Genomic DNA, 23742 nt, shown 5'->3' on the forward strand with positions numbered 1-23742 from the left:
TCTTTAAATAACTTGAAACAAGACATTTTTCTGGACTGGTCAGGTGAATGTGGCTCATATTGGGTATAATAGGACAATTTCTACTAAAAAATAAGACAAAAACACTCAATAGGAATTCATTTTTTTGCAGTGGATGAGAAGTCTGGAAAATGTCTTTAAAGGTCTTAAAACCCCATCTTCAGGAAAAAAATGCTTGTCATGTATCCTCAGAAAGGTTTTCTGAATCACAAAACTAAACATGTAAGCTTTTCTTTCCCACATTTTTCTATTTTTTTTTTTTTAAGCAACCCAGGCATCATTTTCATCATTTAACATGCTGAGATAAGACATGTCGAATGACCAAGCAGCAACCTCCGGTCTAAGAATATGAGACAATGCTGAACTGCTAAAATCTGCTGTTTCTTGAGTGTTTTCGCTTGAGGCTGGCTCCAGAAGTAGCGGAAGTCACATACACACCAAGCCAAAAAAAGCTGTTTTCAAGAGCAGAAATTAACCTATTTACAGCCTGGTTCAAAAAAACGTCTCTGTCTGAGTCACTAATTTTACTATCAGCATCCACTGTACGGGGGTGATTTTTTTTCTAATGCGGCCATTCAGATGATATTAAGATTGCGAGCTCCCCAAATAAGAGGCACAGCTGAGGGTCACGTGATGGCCGGTGCCCTATAGCTGTAGGCGAAGCCCTTGCCACTACCAATATGGCCGCTATAGCCGATGTGCTTCATTGTCAAAAACACAAACAGACGGTTGACATTGGGAGACTATGTCCATGTTTTATACAGTCTAAGTTAAGGACCCTTTAGGTGAATGTGGCTCATATGAGAGCTGTTGAGACAATTTGTAAATTATAATAAGACAAAAACACTTGCTTAGATTTCAGTTTTTGCACTGTAAATGCAATAAAGGCCATGTGTTTTAAAGGTATTTCTGTTTGTGTTGTGTCAGAAAAAGACAACAGACATGATAATAGGCACATACAGTACAAAACTTGTGTTCATAAATGCACAGAAACTGTACACATCAATACAAAGAAAGATAGACACACAAACTAACAGACACTCGTACACATACTCTTGCACAACCACACACAGCATTATTTAGAGTTCTGGGGTCATAATCTTCAGAGCGAGCTGACGGCGTGCTAATTGCTGAATTCCTGGAAATCCTCTGGGATGGTGTCTGCGGAACAAAGAGAGACGTATCAAGAGACAGACTCCACAACTAAACGAGGACAATCCAGTTCACAGCTGTAGTCCTGTTATTGTAGAAACATTATAGGATGTAAATACTCAAACTGTCTCACTTTTCAGGCAGTTAGAGTTTCACAGGAAGCAAAGAGGACAGACTGTGTCCCAGGGGACGCCAAGTCATCACAGAACTAAGTGGATTTTGGATGAAGGCTTCCTTACCATTGCAGCGGTATTTCAAATTGGACCAGATGATGTTTTCCTGAGAGAAGCAGAAGACACCGAGTCGTCCTCCTCTCATGGTTGTGTCAATAATCACACCGGAGTCTGCCACCAGCTCAGTTCCCTCATAAAACCGGGCCCTGAAAGGAAAATGAGATTTTTATTTACTTGTTTATTGAGAGTTCTCCTCAGCTTTCCATGAAAAAAACCTATTCCTGGTCTTTATGAGCATTTGATGAGGATTGATACCACTCAGATGACTTTGCTGTAAATGTGTAGGAGGAATCCAGCAGTCGTTAGTGTATGAAGTTGATGTCAACAAACTCTAAATCATAGCAGATAAGGTGACACATCATATTCATTTGCAGCCACTTAACACGGTCCCCTGTTGTTGAAATGAAAAGTCCTCACCATGTTTCAGTCAATGTTTTTCACTGGATGTTCTGTTTTTGTGTGTCTCTTTAAATAGTCTGTTTTCCAGTATTTTACACATGGATATAAAGTAACTGGATGTTCAGACTAAGGCCCTGTTTACATGACAACATTTGATCCAAAAATGGTAAACACAGTGAAATAAAATTGCGTTTACGGGGAAAAACTGAGGACTGAAAACGCTGTAGTAAGCATGCCGGGCCTGTAGGTGGCGCTTTAACTGTTTTGTCCAGAAGCAGCTGTTGGTAGACTTCCACTGAAGTAGAGTTGAGCCGATCATCTGGTGTATTGGTAAATGCTAAGAGCAGATGTGGAGCAACAGATGCACATTTTGTTAAAGAAAGACCCCAGATTCAGCAGCACAAGCACAACATGATAGTCTGTGACGATTGTACCAGCAGAACTGTTGTGCTGTTGTATGCACTTGTGGGAAGCAGAACGTGACACCAGCATTTCCACTCAAAATACCGGCTTACTGTTTACACAGCAACGGTGGCGTGTCAGAAAAATCCACTAGAGGCTGATTTCAAAGTTTGTGTTTTAGGTCGGCTTAAATGCCATTTGCTGTGTAAAAGCAATACCAAAGTGCAACAATACTTAAGCATTTCACCCTAAAACTGTCGTCGGGTAAACAACCCCTAAATGTGCAGATTTCCAAACTCTACATGTTCGTGTGTTGGAGAAATCTCTGAATCTGTAAACTAGTCAAAACACTCTGTTTTTGAAAACGAGATATTTACGAGATCTTCACGAGACTTGCTGAAACGATGAGGTCATTGCAAAGAGACATCCTAACTGCTTCATTAAACACATTGGAGGGGCGGTCCTCAAACACCAAGGTCTGCCCATAGCTCTGCCCCTGCCAGGCCTCCAGTGGGCTGGCCAATCAGAGGGAAGGGGGCTTGTAGAGCCTTAAAGAGACAGCAGTCACAACAAAGTATACCAGACAGAGGCTGAAACAAGGGTTTTCTAAAACACCAGGTCAGGTTTTCCAAGCTCTTAATTGTACAAAGCTACCAGGGGGCGTCAGATGACCAGAATAAAGAGTTAAAAAAGCACATTACCCCCTCTTTAAATCCAAATTAGTAGAGTTAGATATAGAAGTGGAGAGTGGAGATACCTGGTAAGGGGGCTGGTAATGTCATATTAGTTACTCAACTTGTGATGTCACAAGGTGAGCAGAACCTGGATGGACCATCAGCCACCATATAAAGAGTCTTTGATATGCATTTGTCTTTGGTTCATCATCTTCAGTGAGAACAAACTGCCTTTCCCTGTTACTAATTTATTAGGCTAAGCTAAGCCAAGCTAAGCTAATTGTGAGGAGGTGTGAAATGTTATAAACTTTTCTTATAAATCTCTAAGATGTTATCCAGAATAAGAAGTTGTACCTGATGTATCCAACTTGTGGGCGATGCTGCAGATACCATCTGTAGGACACTTTGTCCTTCCAGCCCACGTTTCTGGGGTCCTTCCACAGCAGACGCACCTGATCATTGGTGTCTCCTGTGTGCCACAGTGAGTTTCTCAAGTGCTCCCCAGGGCCTGATCTAGACTTCACAGCCTGACAGGAGCGGAGAGAAGTGAGGGGTGTGGGATGTGAAAGCAGACAGACAGCAGAGAGGCAGAAATGTGGAAAATATGTCAGGGGGATAAAAATAGTTTGTCTTCTGCTTCCGGGGATTTATGACATGATTTGTTTCTTCACCTTCAGCTGGATGCCGGGCTCAGCCACAGCTCTGAAGGGGGTCGCCTGCCAGTAGGTCTGCTCGGTCTGTTTCCACATCACCACGTAGAAGGAGGATGAGTCTTGGTAGCCAAAGATGAAACCGGCGTAGTCGTCGTCGGTCACTGTGTTCACGTGAAATGTGCCCTCAAAGTCCACGCCACTGAAAGCAGTGTAGCCTGAAAACAGACGGATGAGTAGTTATACCAAGTTTATCTTTTCTTTTAGGAACTTTTTTGCATATTTGTGACCAAATTCAACCAAGTTGATAGCTTACCAACAGCAAGTCCAGGGTCACTATTCATGGTCTGAACAATTTCCATCCCCTGCAGGAAAGACAGTGTGAACACTCTGAGCATTTGAACATATGGTGTGTGACTCCTGCTTAAAGGAGGACAGCTCTTCATAATCTCACCTGATTCAAAACAACCCAGTTTGGGTCAATCTGTGCATCACCCTCAGGGTCCAGCACCACGGTCTGATAGGCCCTGAAGTCAGTCAGGGTCACCTCAGCATTCTCGGGACAGTTGTCAATCCTGTCGATCACTTTGTCCTGGTCAAAGTCCGACTCACACACATCTCCAACTCCATCATCTGAGACACAACAGAGCTCAGATTCAGATCTACGTAGGATTCGGACAGTCTAACTCTTAGAAAGGCAGAGGATTTCTGTATCATGATCACAAAGTGTAGGCTGCGTTGCATCAGTATGCAAAGTGATTCACTGCTTTCATTTCTTTGAAAACCAATGTGTTTTGTTCCTCGTCACGACGAGGAGATTTGAAACCGGCTTCAACAAAAATGTCACTAAGGCGGGCCTCCAAAGGAAATTGATTTCTCTTTTTGAGAAGCTGCGAGCTGCGAGGTCAGAATACAAATCAGCCAAAGTATGCTGTCAAAGTGTGAAAAAAAGTCCTTTATTTGGGAGGGAGCTATTCATTTGCCAGAAGGCTATTTGCTGATGGACTGTTTTGAAGTCTACTCTTTTCTGCATCCTGTTTTGTGGATGTTGTTTCCAGAATCAGAAATTGCCGTGCTGGTTTCACAGATACACTAATAAGACTGTGAATGAACTGCAGCTTTGGCTTCTTAAAGGTCTACAATCGATGGTTCTTAGCATAAAATGTATGGTATGTTTAAGAAATGAGTTAACACCTAATGCAGTGCGGACATCTTGACTAATTTAACCTCTTGTGCCTGTTTATTGTCAAACTTTTGGACATTGTTGGACCACCTTGAAGGTCATTCTCCATTTTGCATCACTGCACCCCCTAACTTCCCACTTTTCCCCATGAACGGACATCAGAAGTCAACATGTGTCTCAGCTCATTGGTTTTCAGACAAGCCCGACACCTCAGCTTGAATTCAGACGGAGCTGATTTAGTGGGAGCTACAAGTCCTTTGCATTTTTCACACTCACTGTTGTCATCAGTCTGGTCAGCGTTTGGTACCAGCCTGCAGTTGTCTGGTCCGGGTGGCAGGATGTCAGGGATCCCATCGTTGTCATCGTCATCATCACACTCGTCACCCATTCCGTCTTTGTCAGAGTCCAGCTGGGAGCTGTTAATTACGTGAGGGCAGTTGTCCTTGGTATCCTGGTGACCATCGCCATCACTGCAGGAGGAAGTGACATGATAACACGTTGTAATCAAGATCTCTAGAAGTGATCAGAGTTAAAGGCAGACTGGATTTTTTTTTTTTTTTTACCTGTCTTGGTTTGTGTCACACGAGTCTCCAACCAGGTCATTGTCAATATCAGACTGAAACACAAGCACAGAGTATTTTAGTGTGCAGACTCCTTTAAGAGTAAAATTCCTGGTTTAAAGCCCTTCTTAAAGTTAAACGTGTCCCCAAGATCAGGGGTGTCACATTCATTATAGTTCAGGGGCCACATACAGCCTAATTCAAGCCCAAGTGGGCCAGACCAGTAAAATGAGACCATAATGACCTTTAAATAACTACAACTCCAAACGTTTTCCTTTGTTTTGGAGCAACAAAGTATAAACTCCAATGTTTTTATGAAAAGCAATTGTAGTTTCAGCAGTGTCGTTCCTCAGTTTATCTTTTACAGGTGTGCATCACAACTTACTGCTCGCAGTAAAGGGACAAAGTGTCATCAGCTAGGCAGCTCTAAAACTGAGCAATGAAGTATTCCGCTTTATGAGCAAAACAACTTCCAAAGTCTGAAGATTTTGTTCTCGATATGTGTGTTAATCCTTGACCACCTGAACTGACACATCACATAAAGAAAGAAGATTTAGTAATCCGTTTTAGATGTGTCAGTATGATCCTGGTATTGTGTTTTAGTCCGATATAGTCTCAAAAAGTCAGATCAGATATTGTGGCAATGGATCGATCCATTGGGAAAGATCCATCGGGCTCATCTAGAAAGCCTGAAGCTGCTTAAACATCATTAGTCTCATCTTCATATTTCCCTGGCTTCAGAGCTCACTTCACCCCTATTCTTCAGCACCTCGTTCAGCACAGAACCCGTTTCAAGCTCCTCTAAAAACCTCTTTATAACCTCGTCCTTTTAAAATTCACCAGTCTTTTCAAACACCCTCGCCACCTCTGATTATCAAATGCCAACTTCCTCACCAGCATCACCAGGACAAAGTTTCTTATTAGGCACCTTGGAGACAAGGCTTTTGCCAATGCAGCTCCAACTTTCTCAACACCTGAAATTCTGACTCACTTTCTTCATTTAAAGACCAACTCGAAACCAGACACTTCAAAAAAATCCAACAACATATGACTTCTAGGGTTGCAAAGGGATGGAAAATTCCCGGTAAATTTAAGGAAAATGTCCATGGAAAATTTAGTGTGGGAATCTTGGAAATTTTCAGGGTTTTCTTGCAGTCAACTACAATAAATTATCTAAAAATCCCTGGGAAATTTTGACGAGGAAATTTTGTAAAATTTTCAGGGTGTTTTTCATTTAAACTTGTGCAAACAATTCCAAGCACATTTGATCATCACCAGTCACTGCTTGACCGGCCCAAAGCATTTCCACTGAGACCACATTTCTGGATTTGGGGTCTAGAAGTCCTATCAGGGTAAGTTTTGATGACAATACTGAGCTTAATATATTTATGAATATAACTTTAAGAATTGGACACATTTAAGTTAACTAACAAATGCTCATCAAAATGTGTGTAATTTTTAGAGGTTACAACAAATATTTATGCCTATATTTACAACAGTTAGACTCAGTTAGGGAAAAAATTTCTTTCAAAAGTATTGCATTAGACATACTTGCATGTATGTCTGTTTTCAACATACCAAAATATACACATGTATATGACCAGGTAAATCCTGTCACATAAATTCCAGAAAATTCCTGTTAATTTCTGAAAATTCCCATAGAAACTTTCCCATTTAAAAAAAAATCCTGGAATTTTTCAACCCTAGTGACCTTGACTACCCCGACTACCTTGTTTACCTGTCTTGCACATCATGTAAAATGTTTTTGAGCATTACGATGCTGCCAGTTGTTATTAAGGAATAGAGACTGTTAAATTAACACTAGTATCAGAGCTGCTTAGTATCAGCTAATACCAAAACTCAAGGTATGGGGACTTAAAAAGTTGGATCAGTGAACCACAGTTACGGCTACTATGAACATTTTGGTTCCTCCAAACCAAACTAAAATTGTTATTCAGCCAGTCCTGCATTGCATTAATTTTAACGGCAGCTCTGTGGCTCAGTCTGACCTGGTTTGGGTTTGGGATGTCAGGGCAGCTGTCACAGGCATCTCCTACTCCGTCTCCGTCACGGTCCTGCTGATCTGGGTTCTTGACCCTCTGGCAGTTGTCCAGAAAGTTTTTCAGACCTGTGAACCAATCAGTAAGGGGAGTCTGTCAGTGCCACACTCTGAATAACTCCTGACTGTTACTAATGAGAATATTTAAACACAGTAAATAAAAACAAATGTGGACATTTTCAGATGACACTGTGTTGATCCGTTTTACCATTTTACAGTTTTTGTGATGATTTTCTACATTTTTTCTTATCTCCTATGTGACTGATTTTTCAGGCTTCTGGTCTGATAAAGAAAATGAAATGGTGATGGATACTTTTTCTATTTCCTCTCTTTTTTTATCCCCATCAGTTAACAGTTGAATAATCTCAGACGGTTGATAATGAAAGTCAGAATAATTGGTCGCAGCCATTCATAACAAAACCCCATGTTGCTGTGAATTAATTACCAGGTGCAGAGGCGCTGATTATTACATGGATTTAATAAATCAAAGTGATTTATGAAAGCAGGTCAGATAATCTCTCTTTCCATTATTTTTTGGAAAAACTCACGCTGAGCAATTTATGTTTCATTAAGAAACGCACAGATACGTTGATACATTAAGATGTAACCTCACGTTGATTAAATGAATAATTACTCTGCTTGTAATTCATGCCTTCACCTCTTGGTTGCACTGTTGCACTTTCTACTCTGTGAACTCCAGTTTGTGCTCGGATGCTTTTTTCCATTCATCGCATGGAGGCAGCAGCAGCACCACAAATGCATAAAGGTCAAGCGGCAGTGATAAGGAAAAGCTATCTTCTCTCCTGTGGGGCTTTTTGAGGTGTAATCACGCTGCTGGATGATCAAAGCTTGTGCTCGCTCTGGGGTCAGACTGCTGTTGGCCTTATTTTCTGCAGTGCTGTTACTCATACCTTAGCTGGCTTTAAAAGCATCCTTACTTCTGCACAGTAATATATTTCTGCAGCATGACTTGGAGAGCTACGAAGTGAAGAATGTCTCTAAACTACGTCTGTGCGAGTGTGTGTTGTATTATTTAATGAAGGGAGGAAGTGTGAAGAGAGAACAGACTAATAAATTATAACAGTGAATGCCTTCAGTGATGCTGGTTATATAAGCATGAACGTCAGTGTTAGTGATGTAATTTCTCTTCATACCATCATTATCCATGTCGTCATCGCAGGCGTCCCCTTTGCCGTCACTGTCGGTGTCCCTCTGGTCAGGGTTCTCCACCATGCGGCAGTTATCACAGGCATCGCCATGGCTGTCCTTGTCGCTGTTCTTCTGATCCACGTTGGTCTTCAACCAGCAGTTGTCCTGAGACGGACAGAGAAAACAAAGACGTCATCCCCAGTATGAGACTCTCTGTGTGTTTGCTTTTGTCCACATCCTCTTTATCTGTGCAACTGTCCTTGCCAGCAGGAAGCTAACACAATAAATCAACCAGTAAAGAGAACTGTTCTTGAAGGAATGAATTTAAACATTTCACATTGAATAAAATGTTAACACTCCACTTAGAGCTACGACTAACTCCAAGTTAGCCTAGCTTAGCACAGAGACATAGAACAAGGGGTAGAGTTAGCATTGCTCTGTTCAAAGATAACAAATCCAGAAATATGAAACATAAAGATTACATATCAGCATATTTTACCTCACTTCAGTGCATACATACATATAGCCTAAATATAGTCTCAGAGAGGCCAGAATTTTGAAGTTCAACAAAGCCAGTTTGCACATTCGAAGTGCTGAAACAACCTAACCTTCAGTCCACCCAACAAGAGGGAAAGACGTTAGCCTCTTAGCTTCCTAGCTAACAGCTCCAGTGTGCTCACAAGACTCTTAAGCCCTAAATTAAAGAAAAAAAAAAAGAAAAGAAAAAAGAGGAACAGGTTTCCTCGTCTCATGAAGCCCGCCTCAAGTGGACACTTGAGGAACTGCAGGAAGTAGCTCTTCCACATGGGCTTCCTTCATTTTTTTCTGCTGTGATTGAAGTTGATGTTGTGATTTGTGGACACTACAGTATGTCTAAGACCAATGTGTGAAACGACTCCTGAAAAACCTCAATTGCAAAATTTTGGGGGGTCTCTTGAATAGTATTGCTGACATCTTTTTTCCCTTGCTCATTGCCACCACACGTGATTTGAAAGCATGCCATGTTTGTTTTGATTAAGTTCACAGTAAAGATCTTATTCACACATAAGAATACAGAAGAATATTAGCTCATAGCATGTATGTGTATGAGCGTGTGACCGCACCAGAGGGAAGCACATGTGTCGCCCTGTAGCTGTGTCCAGCTTTGTTTATAATGATGCTAGACCAGTTGCTGTGTGTTTTTCTTGTGGTCTTGTAAACATGCATGCTGTGTAAGACTTCAGCCTGATACTGGAGCACTAGTTAGAGTGGACCCCCATGATGGCGGCTGGGTATTTTGCACACTGTCTATGACTTCTAAATGACTGTTTTTGGGCAGATAGGCTAAGATCAAAACCAAGCATCAAGCGCCGGCTGTAGGAAATAAGGCCCATACAGAAGTGCCCACTGCAGTTTTTCAAGTGTCCACTTGAGACTCGCTGCAGAAACACCAGAAACCACACACACACCAAGCCAAAAAAAAGAAGATATCTACAGCATTAATAAACATGTCTACAGCCTGGTTCAAATACCAGTTTAGATCTGAATAGCTCATTCCTAAATCTTTATACTCTGTACATGGGGTGCATTCTTTATAACTCAGCAGTTTCCAAATATCAAGTTGGTGGGTTTGTCCAGTCACAGGCACAGCTGAGCTGAGTGACAGGCACAGCACCCTGTAGCTATTAGTGAGGCTTAAAGCTCTTGAGTCAACATTTCCAATATGGCCCCCATTGATGACTAGCTTCAAAACTCTGTATCAGAAACAGATGAGTGATGTCATCCAATTATTATACAGTCTATGACCAAAAAAATTGTTTTATTTGATTTAATTACTGTTGCTGTAAACAATTGGATGTTTCAGGTGCTGTGACTTCTTAGTCTAATGTTGTTACAGTGAACGATGTACTCCTATCCATAAATGACAAGTTGCCCCTTCAATAAGCTAATACCTTTTTTTCAATACAATACTATATTGTAGAGATCATAAACATCCCAAAAGTATAACTAAGATAAAGTCTCTGTGTGTTTTTTCAGCCAGTGGTGCAAGAAATTTGCTTGTCAAGAAATAAACAAATAAAAAATCTATTATTAAATACATAAAAAAAGGAAATGGTAAAGTAATGTTACCAAAATGAAACAAGGAACTTTTTCCATTATGTTTTCATCTATAATTCTTAGAAGCTTCATCATTTCAAAAGCTATTTTGCTTTCAACTGAAACGAAAAATGCGCACCAACCTGTTCATTCAGAATACCGTCACCGTCTGCGTCCTCATCGCAGGCATCACCTTTCCCGTCCCTGTCAGTGTCCTCTTGACCAGAGTTAGGAACGAAGATGCAGTTGTCCTGTGAGGAAATGTTAAAATTCAGTAACTGGAATAAACACTCTGACAGTCGGTTTGAACAGGTTTAGGACTGTTACCTTTTTACAGTTTGCATCTTTACATTTCAGTTTCTCGTCAGGGTAGCCGTCGATGTCGGTGTCTTTTCCACACAGGTATCCATTTCCTGCCCAGCCGATTCCACACTAACAGAATAAATCACAGACGATGGTACATAAAGTCCTGATATGTGGAACTTGTGTGTTATTCGGAACGTTAGTACGTGTTTAAAAACACATCCCACCTGACAGGAGATGGATCCGTCCCTCTCCACAGAGCACAGAGCGTTGATATCACAGGGGTTGGTCAGGCTGTTTCCACAGCTGATCTCTGGCTTGCAGCCCTTCACTTGATCTCCTGTGAAACCTGTCTTACAGCTGCCACAGTGGTAAGAGCCCTGTGCAGGAATGAACACATCTGGTTTCCTTTGGACAGCTGGTAGTAAGACACATAAATACAATAATTGTCCTCCTCTAACCCTTTGTAGTTCTCTGATTTCTCAGGTTCTTACCACAGAGTTTGTACAGATTGAGTTTGCGGCACAGCCCCCGTTGTTTGGTCCTTTGCATTCATCCACATCATCACAGACCTGAGTTAGACAACAACAACAATAAAGGTGATAAATGAATTTTTACTTTTAACATATTTACACTCTAGTTTTAAAGCTGCTTTCTTAAATTTCACCTTGTTTCTTCTTGGGAACTCTTTTTTTATAAAGACTTTAATCTGTAGTTAATAGACTTAAAGTGAAAATGTTTGAGTCCTCTGTTTTTCCATCCACTCACCTGCTTGTTGGTCTGAGCAAACAGGACACCCACACCCTCCACAGCCAGCCCAGTGTAGCCCAGAGGACAGACGTCACAGCGGTACCCCGGGGCAGTGTTCACACACTTCACTCCAGGGAAGCAGGGGTTAAACTGGCACTGGAGGAAGGAGCACACAAGTTGTGTTCAGGCTTTCAGGTCTCGTAATGTAAGTTTAGTTATTAATGGATAGTTCACAGTTTTAAAAATAGTAGCATGCAGGTAAAAACGGTCAGTGTGGAGAGCAAAAACAGGTGGAACACAATCCACTGTATGCAAATTGCAAACATCCTTTAGATTTGCCGAATGCATCAGAAAAAAAAAAAATGCATTTGATGTGATGTTTTTTCCTCTTTATGAAGGAAAAAAACTTGCATTTTTGATTCTTTCCAATCTGCATCATAATTGTTTGCCATCTGAAACCAACGAATTGCAAGAAAATCAATTAAAAACTTTTTTTAAGTAAGTAAGCTAGAGTGAAGCCTCTGTGTTTTTTACTATACACTGCAAAACAAAGACATACCAGAAAAATATGAACAGGTACTGCTCTAGAAATAATTATTAAAGATATAACAGCATTTATTTTGTTAAACATAAACATAATTTAGAAGAAGAAGTCTTGGCTGGATGTGGATTCATGCTAACCAAGGTTGTGATTACAGAGAAGTTGGCAGCGAAGAGGCACAGATCGCAATCTGCCAGTGCTAGACATTTATCTCTTCCAAGACTGGTGTGAAAAACTCAGACAATTAGTCTTTTACAAAAAAAGATCATCTTTTGAATTTCTTCCAGAGACTTTTAACCTCGCCTGTTGGAGCAGAGGAGAGACAAAACTGAAGAACAAAGATATTAAATGCAGCTTTGTATTCATGAAATCATTAGTCTACTTCTCTTGCGAGATCTATTTTTACACAATAGACTGAAATGTAAATTTCTGCTTCCTCTGCATGTTTATTTTCTGACCCTTAGAAAAATAATTGCACGTAAAGACCAGAGTGTGTATGACTTGGCCTGAGATCTATGTTGCATGTTATTTCTCCTCATTTCCTTTTACCTCTCCATGCCTGTTAAATACTTTTAATTAGCCCATCCAATACAAACAATACCAACTGCATTCCCAGATCACTGCTTTGTCTACACAGTGGCAGAATGTCTGTGTGGAAATATACAAACTTTTCTCTCAGGAGAGAAACAGCCTCAGGCTCAGACTCACCTCATGGGGAATGAACAAATTTTCTTATTATGCAACCCCCAATTACATGGCTTCATGTCCTCTTTTAGCTCAATATTGGGGAAATGGTCCAAATGTTGGCTGTTGGACTCTCAGCTTTGCTTGTTGATCAACATATTTATTGCTCGGTTTTTAAGGGCTCTTACGTCAAAGCACTGAAATACATCTCGCTTATTCTTGTTTGTGAGCCAAATGCATGCACGGTGTCTGCTGCTGCCAAAAGATGCCCTTGAGGCATCCTTTCTGTTTATACTGGAGGCTTGGGTGGATTTAACAAGCTGTTTCAAGTTTTTTATTCCAATCCAGATCCAGAATATGAACACGCTGATATGCTTGGATTTGGATACACAACAGTACAAATTGTTTCCCAAAATATTTATGAATTCTGGTCGGCTTCAGAACAATAATCAAACGGTCTTCAGCACTGTAAGGCTGAGCCAATATGTCTGTTATCCCAATTAGTTTGTTTTTATCTTTACAAGCCAACTTTCAGTGTAAAGGGACCAAAGGTTTAAACTGGCACCGTCAGCATCAACAAGTCGATCGCATTGAAATTAAAGAGAGGTATTCTGCGTTCTCATACATCAAACATGAACACAGAGTCACAATGCTGAAATTAAAGATGCTATGAAGAGGATCTGTTTTAAGTGGGCTGCCTTGCCACCTTGTGGCCCTGAGTGTCACGCACACTGTAGTAAATTACTTTTAGTGAGGCGTGTGTAAGGTAAGGTAAGGTATTCATCAGCACAGTTACATAGCGGTACGGTTTGAGATGTGACAACAGGCAAACGTTGTAAGAGCTGGCAATATGTAGTGCTACCGGCTAGGGTTGTCAAAAGTATCGATACTTAAAAAAGTATCGATACTAAAATGTTGTATCCGGATAAGATACTCACTTTGTGTAGGTGTGTGGGTCTCAGGGCTGTATTAGTGGACAGTGCATAAATCAGACAAAAAATTTGGTAAAAATGTCTTCAGTGTGTACACAGGCCTCAAACTTTCTTTTTACACAACTATTTGTTGTGTGTGGTGCTGTTAATTGTTACATGTTGTAACAGAGGTTATATTTGCATTTTTTGGGGGGTAAAAAATATGTTTCTTTTAAATATTGGGTTCTTTTTTTTATCCTTTTGGTATCGAAAATAGTATCGAGTATCAAATATTTTCCTGAGTATTGGAATCGAGTTGAAAATTTTAGTATCGTGACAACCCTACTATCGGCAGCTCCGTGCGCCGACATATCTGTAGGCTAACATGACAACAAGTAAACACTGTCAGTTTGTATTTAGTAGTTTGCAGTTTAGTAGCTGTCTATATTCAGCACAGCTGTCAGTCCTGTGCTCTAAGACGTGTCTGTAATGTGTAACATCAGTTAATCCTGGTTATGTCCTGCCAGTCATCTACCAATCAGAGCTAACGTAACCTCACTCTTCATTTTATTCATAGACTCTCAAGTTTGAACAGACCACTGCAGAATAACTGCTGACTGTGAGTTGAAATGAACATTAGCACAAACAGTTTAGCTCCTGTGTTAGCCTTTAGCTTGTGCTCTATCTCTCTCCTGTTTATCTTTCTTCTGCTCTTCTGTCCTTTTTCTGACTGACAGTTAGGCTCCAGTGTCCACCACCACTACAAAATTAATCACAGAAATCATTTTCACCAGAGAAAAACACAGATTTCTCTTCTCATGACTAAACTTAGTCAGCCAGCGTGGTGTTGTCACAGAGACTTAGATGTGACATAAATCGATCCGATCAGGAAGCTAAGAAGTAGCAATTCAAAATAACCTGTAACCAGCAATATTGGTGCTGATAATCTCATTTTTAAGTCTTGATTATAATCAGGCATATACACTGCAAAAAAAAAAAGAAATCTTAACAAGTAAAAATGTCTTTTTAGACTCAACATGAGCCACATTCACTTGGCCAGGCTAGAAAAGTGTCACATTTCAAGTTATTTAAAGACAAAAAATGAGTTCTGAATTGCTTGTTATAGGTAAAAACAAAATCTGCCAGTGGGGTAAGAAAAATGTATTTGTATTAAGACAGTATTTTAGTCTCGACAAGCACATTTCTCATACCCTACTGGCAGATTTTTCTCTACTTGTTTTAAGCAATTCAGACCTCATTTTTGTCTTAAATAACTTGAAATAAGACACTCTTCTAGACTGGTCAAGTGATTGTGGCTCATATTAAGTCTAAAAAGACATTTTGCACTGAAACAAGACAAAAACACTTAGAGGATTTTAGTTTTTTGCAGTGTTTCTAGAAGGGAGACTTTTTCAAGATCACTTTCTAACTCCTTACAGTCACTTAAAGATGAAAAGTCTGCATATTTTAAATCCTCTATATGTTCATATGTTGTAAAAATCCCAGAGTCTGTCTGTAAACTGATCAAAACACTGTTCCAAAAATAGCTCGAGATCATCACGAAATCTTAATGAGATTTGCTGAAATGGCGAGGATAAACAAACTGGTTCATGACACTTGAGAGAAAAGGCCTCAAACACCAAGATCGGTCCCCAACAGGCCTCGAGAGATATGGCCAAATCAAGGAGAAGGGGGTTTGTGGAGCAGGGAGCCTTAAAGGGACAGCAGCTTAAACAAAGTGTTTCAGATAGAAGCTGAAGTAAGGGTTTTCTTAAAAAAAAAAAAAAAACAGTGAGAGAAAAATATCTGTGAGTTATTTAAAGAGGGGGCAGAATAAATTCTAAGAAGATCAGAATACTCCTCTTTAAGGTCAGAACTTCACACCTTATTTTCTTCTTACCTCGTCCACATCATCACAGTTGAAACCGTCCCCAGTGTATCCATCAGGACACGGACCACACTCAACACCATCAGCTGTCTCAACGCACATATCATCCCGGAAACACACACCTGGAGCACACCTGGGTTTGACTATCTCAGTTCCTCCCAGACCTTTAAAAAAAACAAAGACATGCAGATTAAATCCAGTATCTATGGTTTTAATTTCATGCAAAACAAAGCAAAATAAATCAGTCAGGATGAAATCTTACCACAGGCCTGACACTCTGAGATGGTGTTTCTGAGAAACGAGGTCTCTTTGACCTGAAAGGGGTCAAACATAAACAGGTTTACTGCAGGCAGGCAAGCTGTCAGGGAGGTCAGGAGGGGAGGAAGCAGGATTAAGTGGCCTCAGAGGGACTGTTAGAAATAGTTACCTGCTGAATGAGGACGTCTTTCAGCTCATTTATCACCTTAGTTAACTCCAGCATTTGATTGGACAGCTGCTTCGTGTTGACCCCTGAGAGAAAGAGACTGTTATTTCCTTTGACTGACGCAGAGGTGGGGGATTCTCTGAAACAGCTCTCGAGCCACTGACAAACAATGACTGTTGTTCCCTCACTGCTGGGGTTGTTGTCCCAGGAAACATTTGGCCATCTCTGTGGGTGTTAACGTCTACAGAAGGACTCTTACCCAGGCTCTGGACGGAGTCTCTTTGTTGGAAGTGGCAGTCTTGTATTGAAGCAACATTCTCGAGTGAGTCCCCGACCACCAGCTTGAGCTCGTCTAAACTCTCCTGTTAGAGGAAAACAAGTGGATGACTAAGCGATTTGGAAACGCTGAAATCCATTAGAGACAGACACATTTGTTTGTAGTCACTCTAAGATTTTTACAGGCACTTAAATTTCCAAAGTAAGTGCACCTGTGGTGACTGTGCCTCAGGAAATGTTATCAAATGCACTCGTATTATTATTTTCATTTTCTTTTGAGGGAAAAAGCTGTGAAGTATTCATCCAGGCAACAACATCTTATTCAAGCTCCAAAGTGAAATGACAGAAAACAAATTACACAGATCAGGAACAAAGCCTCTGACTGTTGAAAAGTTGGGATCATTTACTGTGAATACAGTTGAAATATGGATGACATGCCTTCATCTATACCACTGTAACAAAGTGAAGCCAAATTTTGCCACAATTAATTTTGACGTAGTGAGCTTGTGATGGATTTTGGGGTTGAAGCATTGACAAAAGCAATCCAACTGGTACATCTGTGAGAGTTGAAACACATTGAAATGACCAATAAGTAAGTAAAGATTTCTAATGTTGGCGCAGTCTAGAGCAGAACCGATTCTTGTGTTGATATGAGGCAGATTAGTTCCTCTTTTTTAGTATTAGAGATATCCGGATCTGCATTTCTGGCCCCAAATCCTTGGGCTTTTTTTTCCCATAAACCTGCATCATCTGCCACAGAGATTAGCTAATTTTTCCTTGTGTTGAATTCAACCACTCTGCAAGTTTTTTGGGCTAAATGCTCATGAGTATTCTATCTTTTCTTCTTTAGCTCAAAGTAGTTTGGTTTCAGCAGAGCAGCCTTTCCTGCTACCCCCAGTTTGCACATTCTCTGTGCGCACGGCGGTTTTGCACCATCAAACAGTGCAGGACCATTTACACTGGATCCATCTCTGGAGCAGAGCAGAGCACACACCATAGCAGCTGAATATGCAAGATTACATGAAAAACAAATGTCTTGCAGGGATAAAGTTTTTCCCCTCAAAGATAAACTTTTCTTCGCCCATGGCATCGGATCACGTCTGAGTCCAACCCTCTAATGACTTCTGGTCCTATGATTAGAGGTAGACCGATATATAGGCCGGCCGATATATCGGGCCTATATTTGGACATTTGTCTCTATCGGCCATCGGCCGTATTTTCTTTTAAAAAGACGAATTTTTGATCCGTTGTATAAAATTACGTAATTTTTGATCAGGCACAAAAAAGATGAGCACCTCAAACTTGTGGAACCACTTGGATACATTACATACTTTTGTTCAAATTATATTAATAAGTTTAAATTTCTTTTTTGACATTTTAAGAAGAGTGTGAATGTTTACTACTGCTTGTTACATTGTGTGTTTACTCAGACAAAATATGTCATTGTTTTGAAAGCTGAATAAATGTTCAGAGGACTGGACACGACTTGTTGTAATAGATTTCTTTTAGTTGCTCAGAAATTGCTGCGTTTCACAAAAATTTGATAAATATATATTTATTTAACAATCGGCCTGAATATCAAATTGGAAAAATCGGCTATGCATATCGGCATCGGCTGCCCAAATTTGGAAAGCATCGGCATCGGCCCCCAAAAAAACCCATATCGGTCGACCTCTACCTATGATGTAGTTTTGGGTGAACAAGAATTACTTTTATGATTGGGAGCCAGCACATGGGGCTTTATTTTGAAATCAACAAGATTTTCAGTTCATTTTATGTCTGTTTTCCTGTTTGGTACATTCTACTCTGCATAGACTGACATGTGCCTGCAGCGTACTCCGACAAAAATAGACTCACATCGTAGTAGCGGTGAACAGAGTCATAGTATTGTCGGGAGATAGATTGCAGTGTATGCTGTGTGAACAGATGACTGATGCCTTGGCGCACACAAGGTGTGTGTGAATTTGGGGTTGGTGAACAACGTTTAGGGATAGGTACTGAATTAGGTACTTCTATAGGTACCAAACAAATTCTGCCTAAATGCATTTTTGTGACTGTGAGGGACTGGAAGAGTAGGGGATTTTCCAGGCTGGACATGAACACAGCATTGCAAGGTTAGATATAGAAGAATGAATATGTTTAATTGAAAAATTTGGATATTTTATTCTTAAAAAAATATATTTTTTTAGCACATAAACTCTAAAAAGTACCAAAAATTGGTACCATTGGGTACCAGTACTGGGCATTAGTACTGTATCATTTTACATTGCATGTTGATTTTTGGAATGTTGAACCAAATTGGCTGCATTGAACACAGCTTTGTTGCTGCCACTTCGTCCAACAGTTGTACTGCATAATTTACCTATGGCTGTTGGACTGTTTTCACTGTCTAGGTAGATATATTTCTACAATGCAGATATTTCAGGCACACAGTTGCAAATGTTGAGGAAACAGACTGTCTTGCTTGTTTGTATGTCCTTGGAGAATTACCATAGGATGCTGTAAAGCTGTAATTGCTGTAATGTGCCTGGTTGTGCGCATGTGTTCTGTAACAAAGCTAAGTGTGGCTGTCGTTCCACATCAATGTACCATTTCTCATTTAGTTTTTTTTGGATTAGACCCGAATCTGGATTAGATTCTTGTTAAAAAACAGATGATGATCTGTGTGCAGGATAACTCTGGCATGCAGAGAGAAACTATTTGTTTTATTCATCATCACAGAACTAAGATAATGATGATGGTGATAATGTTGGCCAGAGTTGTGGAAAGGTAGGCATGATTGGAGGAAAAAATAAGGTGATTGGTTGACTTTGAGTTGATTGTTGTGATTAACACCCAGCGACTTCCTGTGGGATCAGAAAATGCTTTCAGAATTGGTTTACCTGATCTCTCGCCTGCATAGTCTTCAGCTCCACCGTGCCGTAACCTGCTGGTAAACCCTGGAAAGCAGCCGGAAGATCCCTGACGGTCTCCACCAGCCTGCAGTCCAGATGCAGCTCCACCCCTCCTGGCCCCTGCTGCTGGAGGCCCTTCAGGTGGAACAACAGTCGGTGCTGCTGGCCGTCTGCCAGCACCAGGTTGTTGAAGGTTACCGAGCTCATCCTCTTGTCACTCCGCAGGTATCGTAACACAGCTTTGAGAGGACAAAGATAGGAGGGAGGAAGTGACGGTAGTGAAGGGGAGATAACAGAGGAGAGGGATTTAGAGGAAGAATTTACTGTTAAAGGTTTATTCAGAGGCTGCTGCAGTCTACGTCTGCAGTCGCTCTGAGGGGATGGGACCAAACACAGCAAGGTTAAAAAAAATAATTCATCTTGATAACACTTTGCTCAAACCATAATTAACAAGTCATGGATGGATTATGCTCACAAGAAGCCTTAATCTCAAAAGACACATGTTCTATAAAATCAAGCCTGGGTGCAAATCATGTTGAACCAATTTAGCTCTGAAGTTAACGCAGTGAGAAGTTTACAGGCTGAGAAAACAGGAAATTAAAAGAAAATCACAGGAAATATTTACCAAGAAAACACAGGGACCAACCAAGAGACTAAACCTGATCACAGCTGTCAGATCTTCAACCTCTGAGGAATTAAATACATAAGCTTGAGCTTGAGTCCATCCCAGCTCTCACTGGGTGCAAGGTGGGATTAAATCTGGACAGGTCGTCAGGCTATCACAGGACTGACATGTAGAGACAGACAAGCATTTACGCACATACTCACACCTACCAGCATTTTTAGCCCAGTTTCTACTAAGTGGTTTGGTTTGTCTTGGTGTGACACGCATCTTGTGGCATTTTCTTTGACTAAAACTGGGACATGTCCCCAAATGATTGACCCGTACCATCCCACTTTCTGGTACTCTTCTGTTGGGGTGCCAGACAAACCAATCCAACCACAGAAGGTGGAGCTAGAAACATTGAAGCCCATGTAATGGTTAAATTGTCACGTCCCGTGCAACGATGGTATCATCACACAACCCTGCCATGTCTAAACCTCCAGTCGACTTCTGAAGATAACTTTCTTTTTGTTCAGAAAATGGCAATGTCACATTTCTCTTTTCCACTGGATTTATTTGCAGGTTACACTGTGTCATGCTGCTATGCCTTCACACTATTACTACTACTTCCGTTGCTAGGCGCTGCCCAAGAAGCTGCCTGTTGCAGCAGCTCTCTCCTCTTTGTCCGTTTCTTGTGATTTTTTTCGTCTTTTTTTCGTCATCTTTGTATTTGGAGTGGATCATCACTTTGTATGGTTCATTGTTGGTCACGGACACCAAACTTTTTGTAGCTTCGGCGATATTTTTTACTACTTTTCTCCTGTGTTTGTCTGGAGATCCTACATGTAACCATGGCTGCATTGTTTACATGCGAAATTAGCTGTTAGCAGCCTGTAGCATGTCAATGCTAACTAGTGTAGGGCTTGATGATTTCCCTCGAGCTGAGGAGGAGGCGGTGAGGACGACGTGCTGGTTCTCGGATGTGAGCTGGGAGGTGACGACGTGGACCTGCCCTTCCATCCATCGTTGTTGGGAACGTGGGATCTAGCCCCGGGGGATGGACAAGCTAGCCGTGCTAACCCAGCGGCATCGTGCTGTTCACGGACGTGGCTGACGGACGAGTGGTGGACGGGATGTCGTCATCTAATTTCTTATGGACCTTTTTGCACTTTCTATACTCTTTCTTACTTTTGTTTTCCTAAATGCTGTGGTGACTCCTGAATTTCCCCTCGGGGATAAATAAAGTATTTTCTATTTCTATTTCTATTATGTAGCTGACACGGCCATCAGCCTCTGGCTTATGCACTGCCCACCAAGAAGGACTAGGTTGGCTGTGGAAATACAAACAGGATCAGGCTTTACTGATCAGACCTGTACCAAACTCTACTGATCCATACTGGACCAATTGATGGAAACAACAGCTTTTAAGTAACAGATCAACCTTCGAGTGTGATTTTGGACTGTGGGAGGAAGCCAGAGAGAACCCACACATGCACAAGGACAACATACAAACTCCACAGCCCACCCATAAGATAATCTGGAATTATTCAGAAGCTTTGCCGCCAAAGTTGCCTGTTCCCACATGTCCCACGTGGCATCTTCCTTATTGTGTGAAGATAGGTCTTGAAAGGCTAGACATGATGTCACGAGTATGCCAGGGTAGCCGGGATGTTGACAGCAAGTTGCTGGATGAACAAAAGCTGTGTTTCCACCAACCCGCTTCAGATCAGCACAGTTTGGTACGGGTTGGATCCGTCCGCAGCCAACCGCGCTCCCTCTTGATAAACGGTTTGTAAGTCAGATGCCGATAGCCGCATCTGTTAAATGATAGCGTGACGCCATAGGGGCACGACACAGTATACTCCACTAATAAATGCGATGTAGAAGAAAAACGCCAAGTAAGTAAGTGACGATTCTTTTGACCAATCAACAGTCTGCAGTGTTGTGGCTCAGTCAGTCAGAGATTGGATCAGTTTAGTTTGGCATGGCCCTAAGGACAGATCCCAAAAAGTGGGATGGCTCGTCTTGGTTATTTGGAGATCTCTCATGGGGTTAGACAGTAGAAATGCCGTAAAATTCATGTGATGCTGGGACGAACCAAACGCTTAGTGAAAACGGGGCTTAACAGACGTAGGCTGAGGCTGTGACATGAGTGCACAGGGCAGATTTACATCCACATTTGTAGTTCTATGAAGGTTGTAGGCTGGGAAATCAAGTTATGAGCTAAAAAGTGCCAAATGTCTGTGTGTATATTTGGAAAATGCAAAGCCTGAGTGTGAGTCTCAGTGGTTTTGTGCTTTTACTTGACCCCTTTTACTTTAAACTAAGTCTTCTAACCCCGTGCTAACACAGAAATATTTATCACAGCAGCTTTAAAGTGCACCAGAGCCCCTTTCATCTCCCCTTACCTCTGTTGAGCTTCCCCATCACGGTGAACTCAAAGTACTTGCTGTTGTCCCTGGGGTTGTACAGGCCAAACACCGTCGTTCCGGTCTTGGGCTGCAGCTTGAAGGAGGTGAGGATGAAAGCCTCGTTCACGCCTTGCTCAGCCAGACCCCCCTGCAGCAGGTCTGGCAGGCAGTCGGGTGATGTGAGCAGATCATAGACTAGGGATGGAGATTGGATAGAGAGAGTGTACAGCACATGAGAAACGGATGGTGAGGTGAATATTTACAACCTGAAGCCATGCTTCGATCGCAGAGTAAACACACACTGAGTCGACCAGAACAAGATGATGATGTTGACCCTGTGATTGTTGCTCCTGCAGCACAGAACTTGGCAGTCAGTGGAGTTGGCTCAAAAAACAATGTAGAAATGTAGGTATGCTTTTATAAAATTTTATTGTTAGTGTTCGACAAAGTCAACGAAATGCATGTGATCTCCAGTTTTCACTATCGGTTAGCTCTTAGCTCAGAATTTAGACATTACTCCTGACAGGCTGCTTAGTGGGAGTAAAATGCCAGAGAGACAGCGTACGCTTTGCTTATGGTTTGATTCTCTTTTTAATAAAGTGACTTGGGAGCTGGAAAGGCTGTGAGAGGATGTGCGGTGAATCTCTAGTCTGCCATCTGCTCACATGATGAATGCACAAGTAGCCTGAAAGCAGTCGGCAAGGTCCGCTGTCGTTTGGGAGCAAAATTGCTCCCAAATGCTCGCAGAAATCGGCCGTTGTCAGCCAAGTTTGTGAAGCTTGATCCCCAGATGAGATCCCCAACCCCCCTCCTTTTTTTTTTTTTTTTTTAAACTTTTATCTCTTCTGGCTGGGTCCTTCTTTTTTTTGTCCGGCACATGCTGTATTTTAGGATAACACGGGGGATTTAAAATGTGTGCAGTTAAATGTGACTAAGCCACTCAAAAAGCCTGTTCACATGGTGGTGTGAACATTGTTTTCAGCTGAAATGAGACCAGCCTGGATTACCTGATGAATCCCACATAAACATATAGGAGTGTTTTTTAATCAACAAGAATGTACACAAATAAACCTCAGTTTGCTTTTCGAGCTGCTGAAAACTACACAAAGACACACACTTAAAGGCACACAGCCCTGCTGCTGTTCATAAATCTTTCGGACAGAGGGCTCAGAGGGGGTAAGGGTCGTCTTACACCAGAGATCCTGAGAAAGTGCCTCATTTCACCCCTTGATTAACCCCAAATTTCAAGCCTCATAAAACCAGTTCAGCTCAAAGCTATGAAGCAGTCCGATGTCTTATCCTCTCCTTAGCAGCAGCTCATAAAAAATCACACTCACAGATCACTCCTAGAAGAACAAACGGACAGAATTCTTTATTTTACTGCTTTGCAAATACTTCACATTTGTTGAAAGCTGTGATTTATTGCTGTGTTGTAGTGTGAGGTACCCATTCAGCCTTTAGTAATGATGGAGGAATAACATCACTGACATCAGACTGTAAT

The 23742-nt window shown here is 41.4% G+C and overlaps 1 protein-coding gene across 1 annotated transcript; it reads right to left on the reverse strand.

Annotated features, from left to right (window-relative positions):
* Positions 1–293: 293 nt before the first annotated feature.
* On the reverse strand, positions 294–22376 carry thbs4b (thrombospondin 4b). Its single transcript, XM_074690140.1, has 21 exons — positions 22239–22376; positions 19215–19465; positions 16316–16418; positions 16060–16142; positions 15895–15946; positions 15645–15796; positions 11627–11764; positions 11353–11430; positions 11086–11238; positions 10883–10987; positions 10699–10806; positions 8485–8644; positions 7281–7399; positions 5275–5327; positions 4988–5181; positions 3983–4161; positions 3845–3893; positions 3550–3746; positions 3233–3405; positions 1410–1549; positions 294–1179 (listed from the first exon to the last, which is right to left on the reverse strand). Exons 1-21 carry the CDS (start codon positions 22255–22257, stop codon positions 1142–1144), a joined length of 2544 nt encoding a protein of 847 aa, XP_074546241.1. The 5' UTR covers positions 22258–22376; the 3' UTR covers positions 294–1141.
* Positions 22377–23742: the final 1366 nt, after the last annotated feature.

This window comes from Halichoeres trimaculatus, unplaced genomic scaffold, assembly GCF_033239565.1.
Source record: "Halichoeres trimaculatus isolate MK-OKI-2021-1 unplaced genomic scaffold, fHalTri1.1 fHalTri1_scaffold_16, whole genome shotgun sequence".
Taxonomy (NCBI): domain Eukaryota; kingdom Metazoa; phylum Chordata; class Actinopteri; order Labriformes; family Labridae; genus Halichoeres; species Halichoeres trimaculatus.

What these genes read in the sequence shown, in the direction of transcription:
- thbs4b (XM_074690140.1), bottom strand. An exon ending in TGTGACACAAACCAAGACAG is followed by an intron (nt 5,182 to 5,274) that starts GTAAAAAAAAAA and finishes TTCCTCCTGCAG; the next exon opens with TGATGGCGATGGTCACCAGG. An exon ending in ACTGGGTTGTTTTGAATCAG is followed by an intron (nt 3,894 to 3,982) that starts GTGAGATTATGA and finishes TCTTTCCTGCAG; the next exon opens with GGGATGGAAATTGTTCAGAC.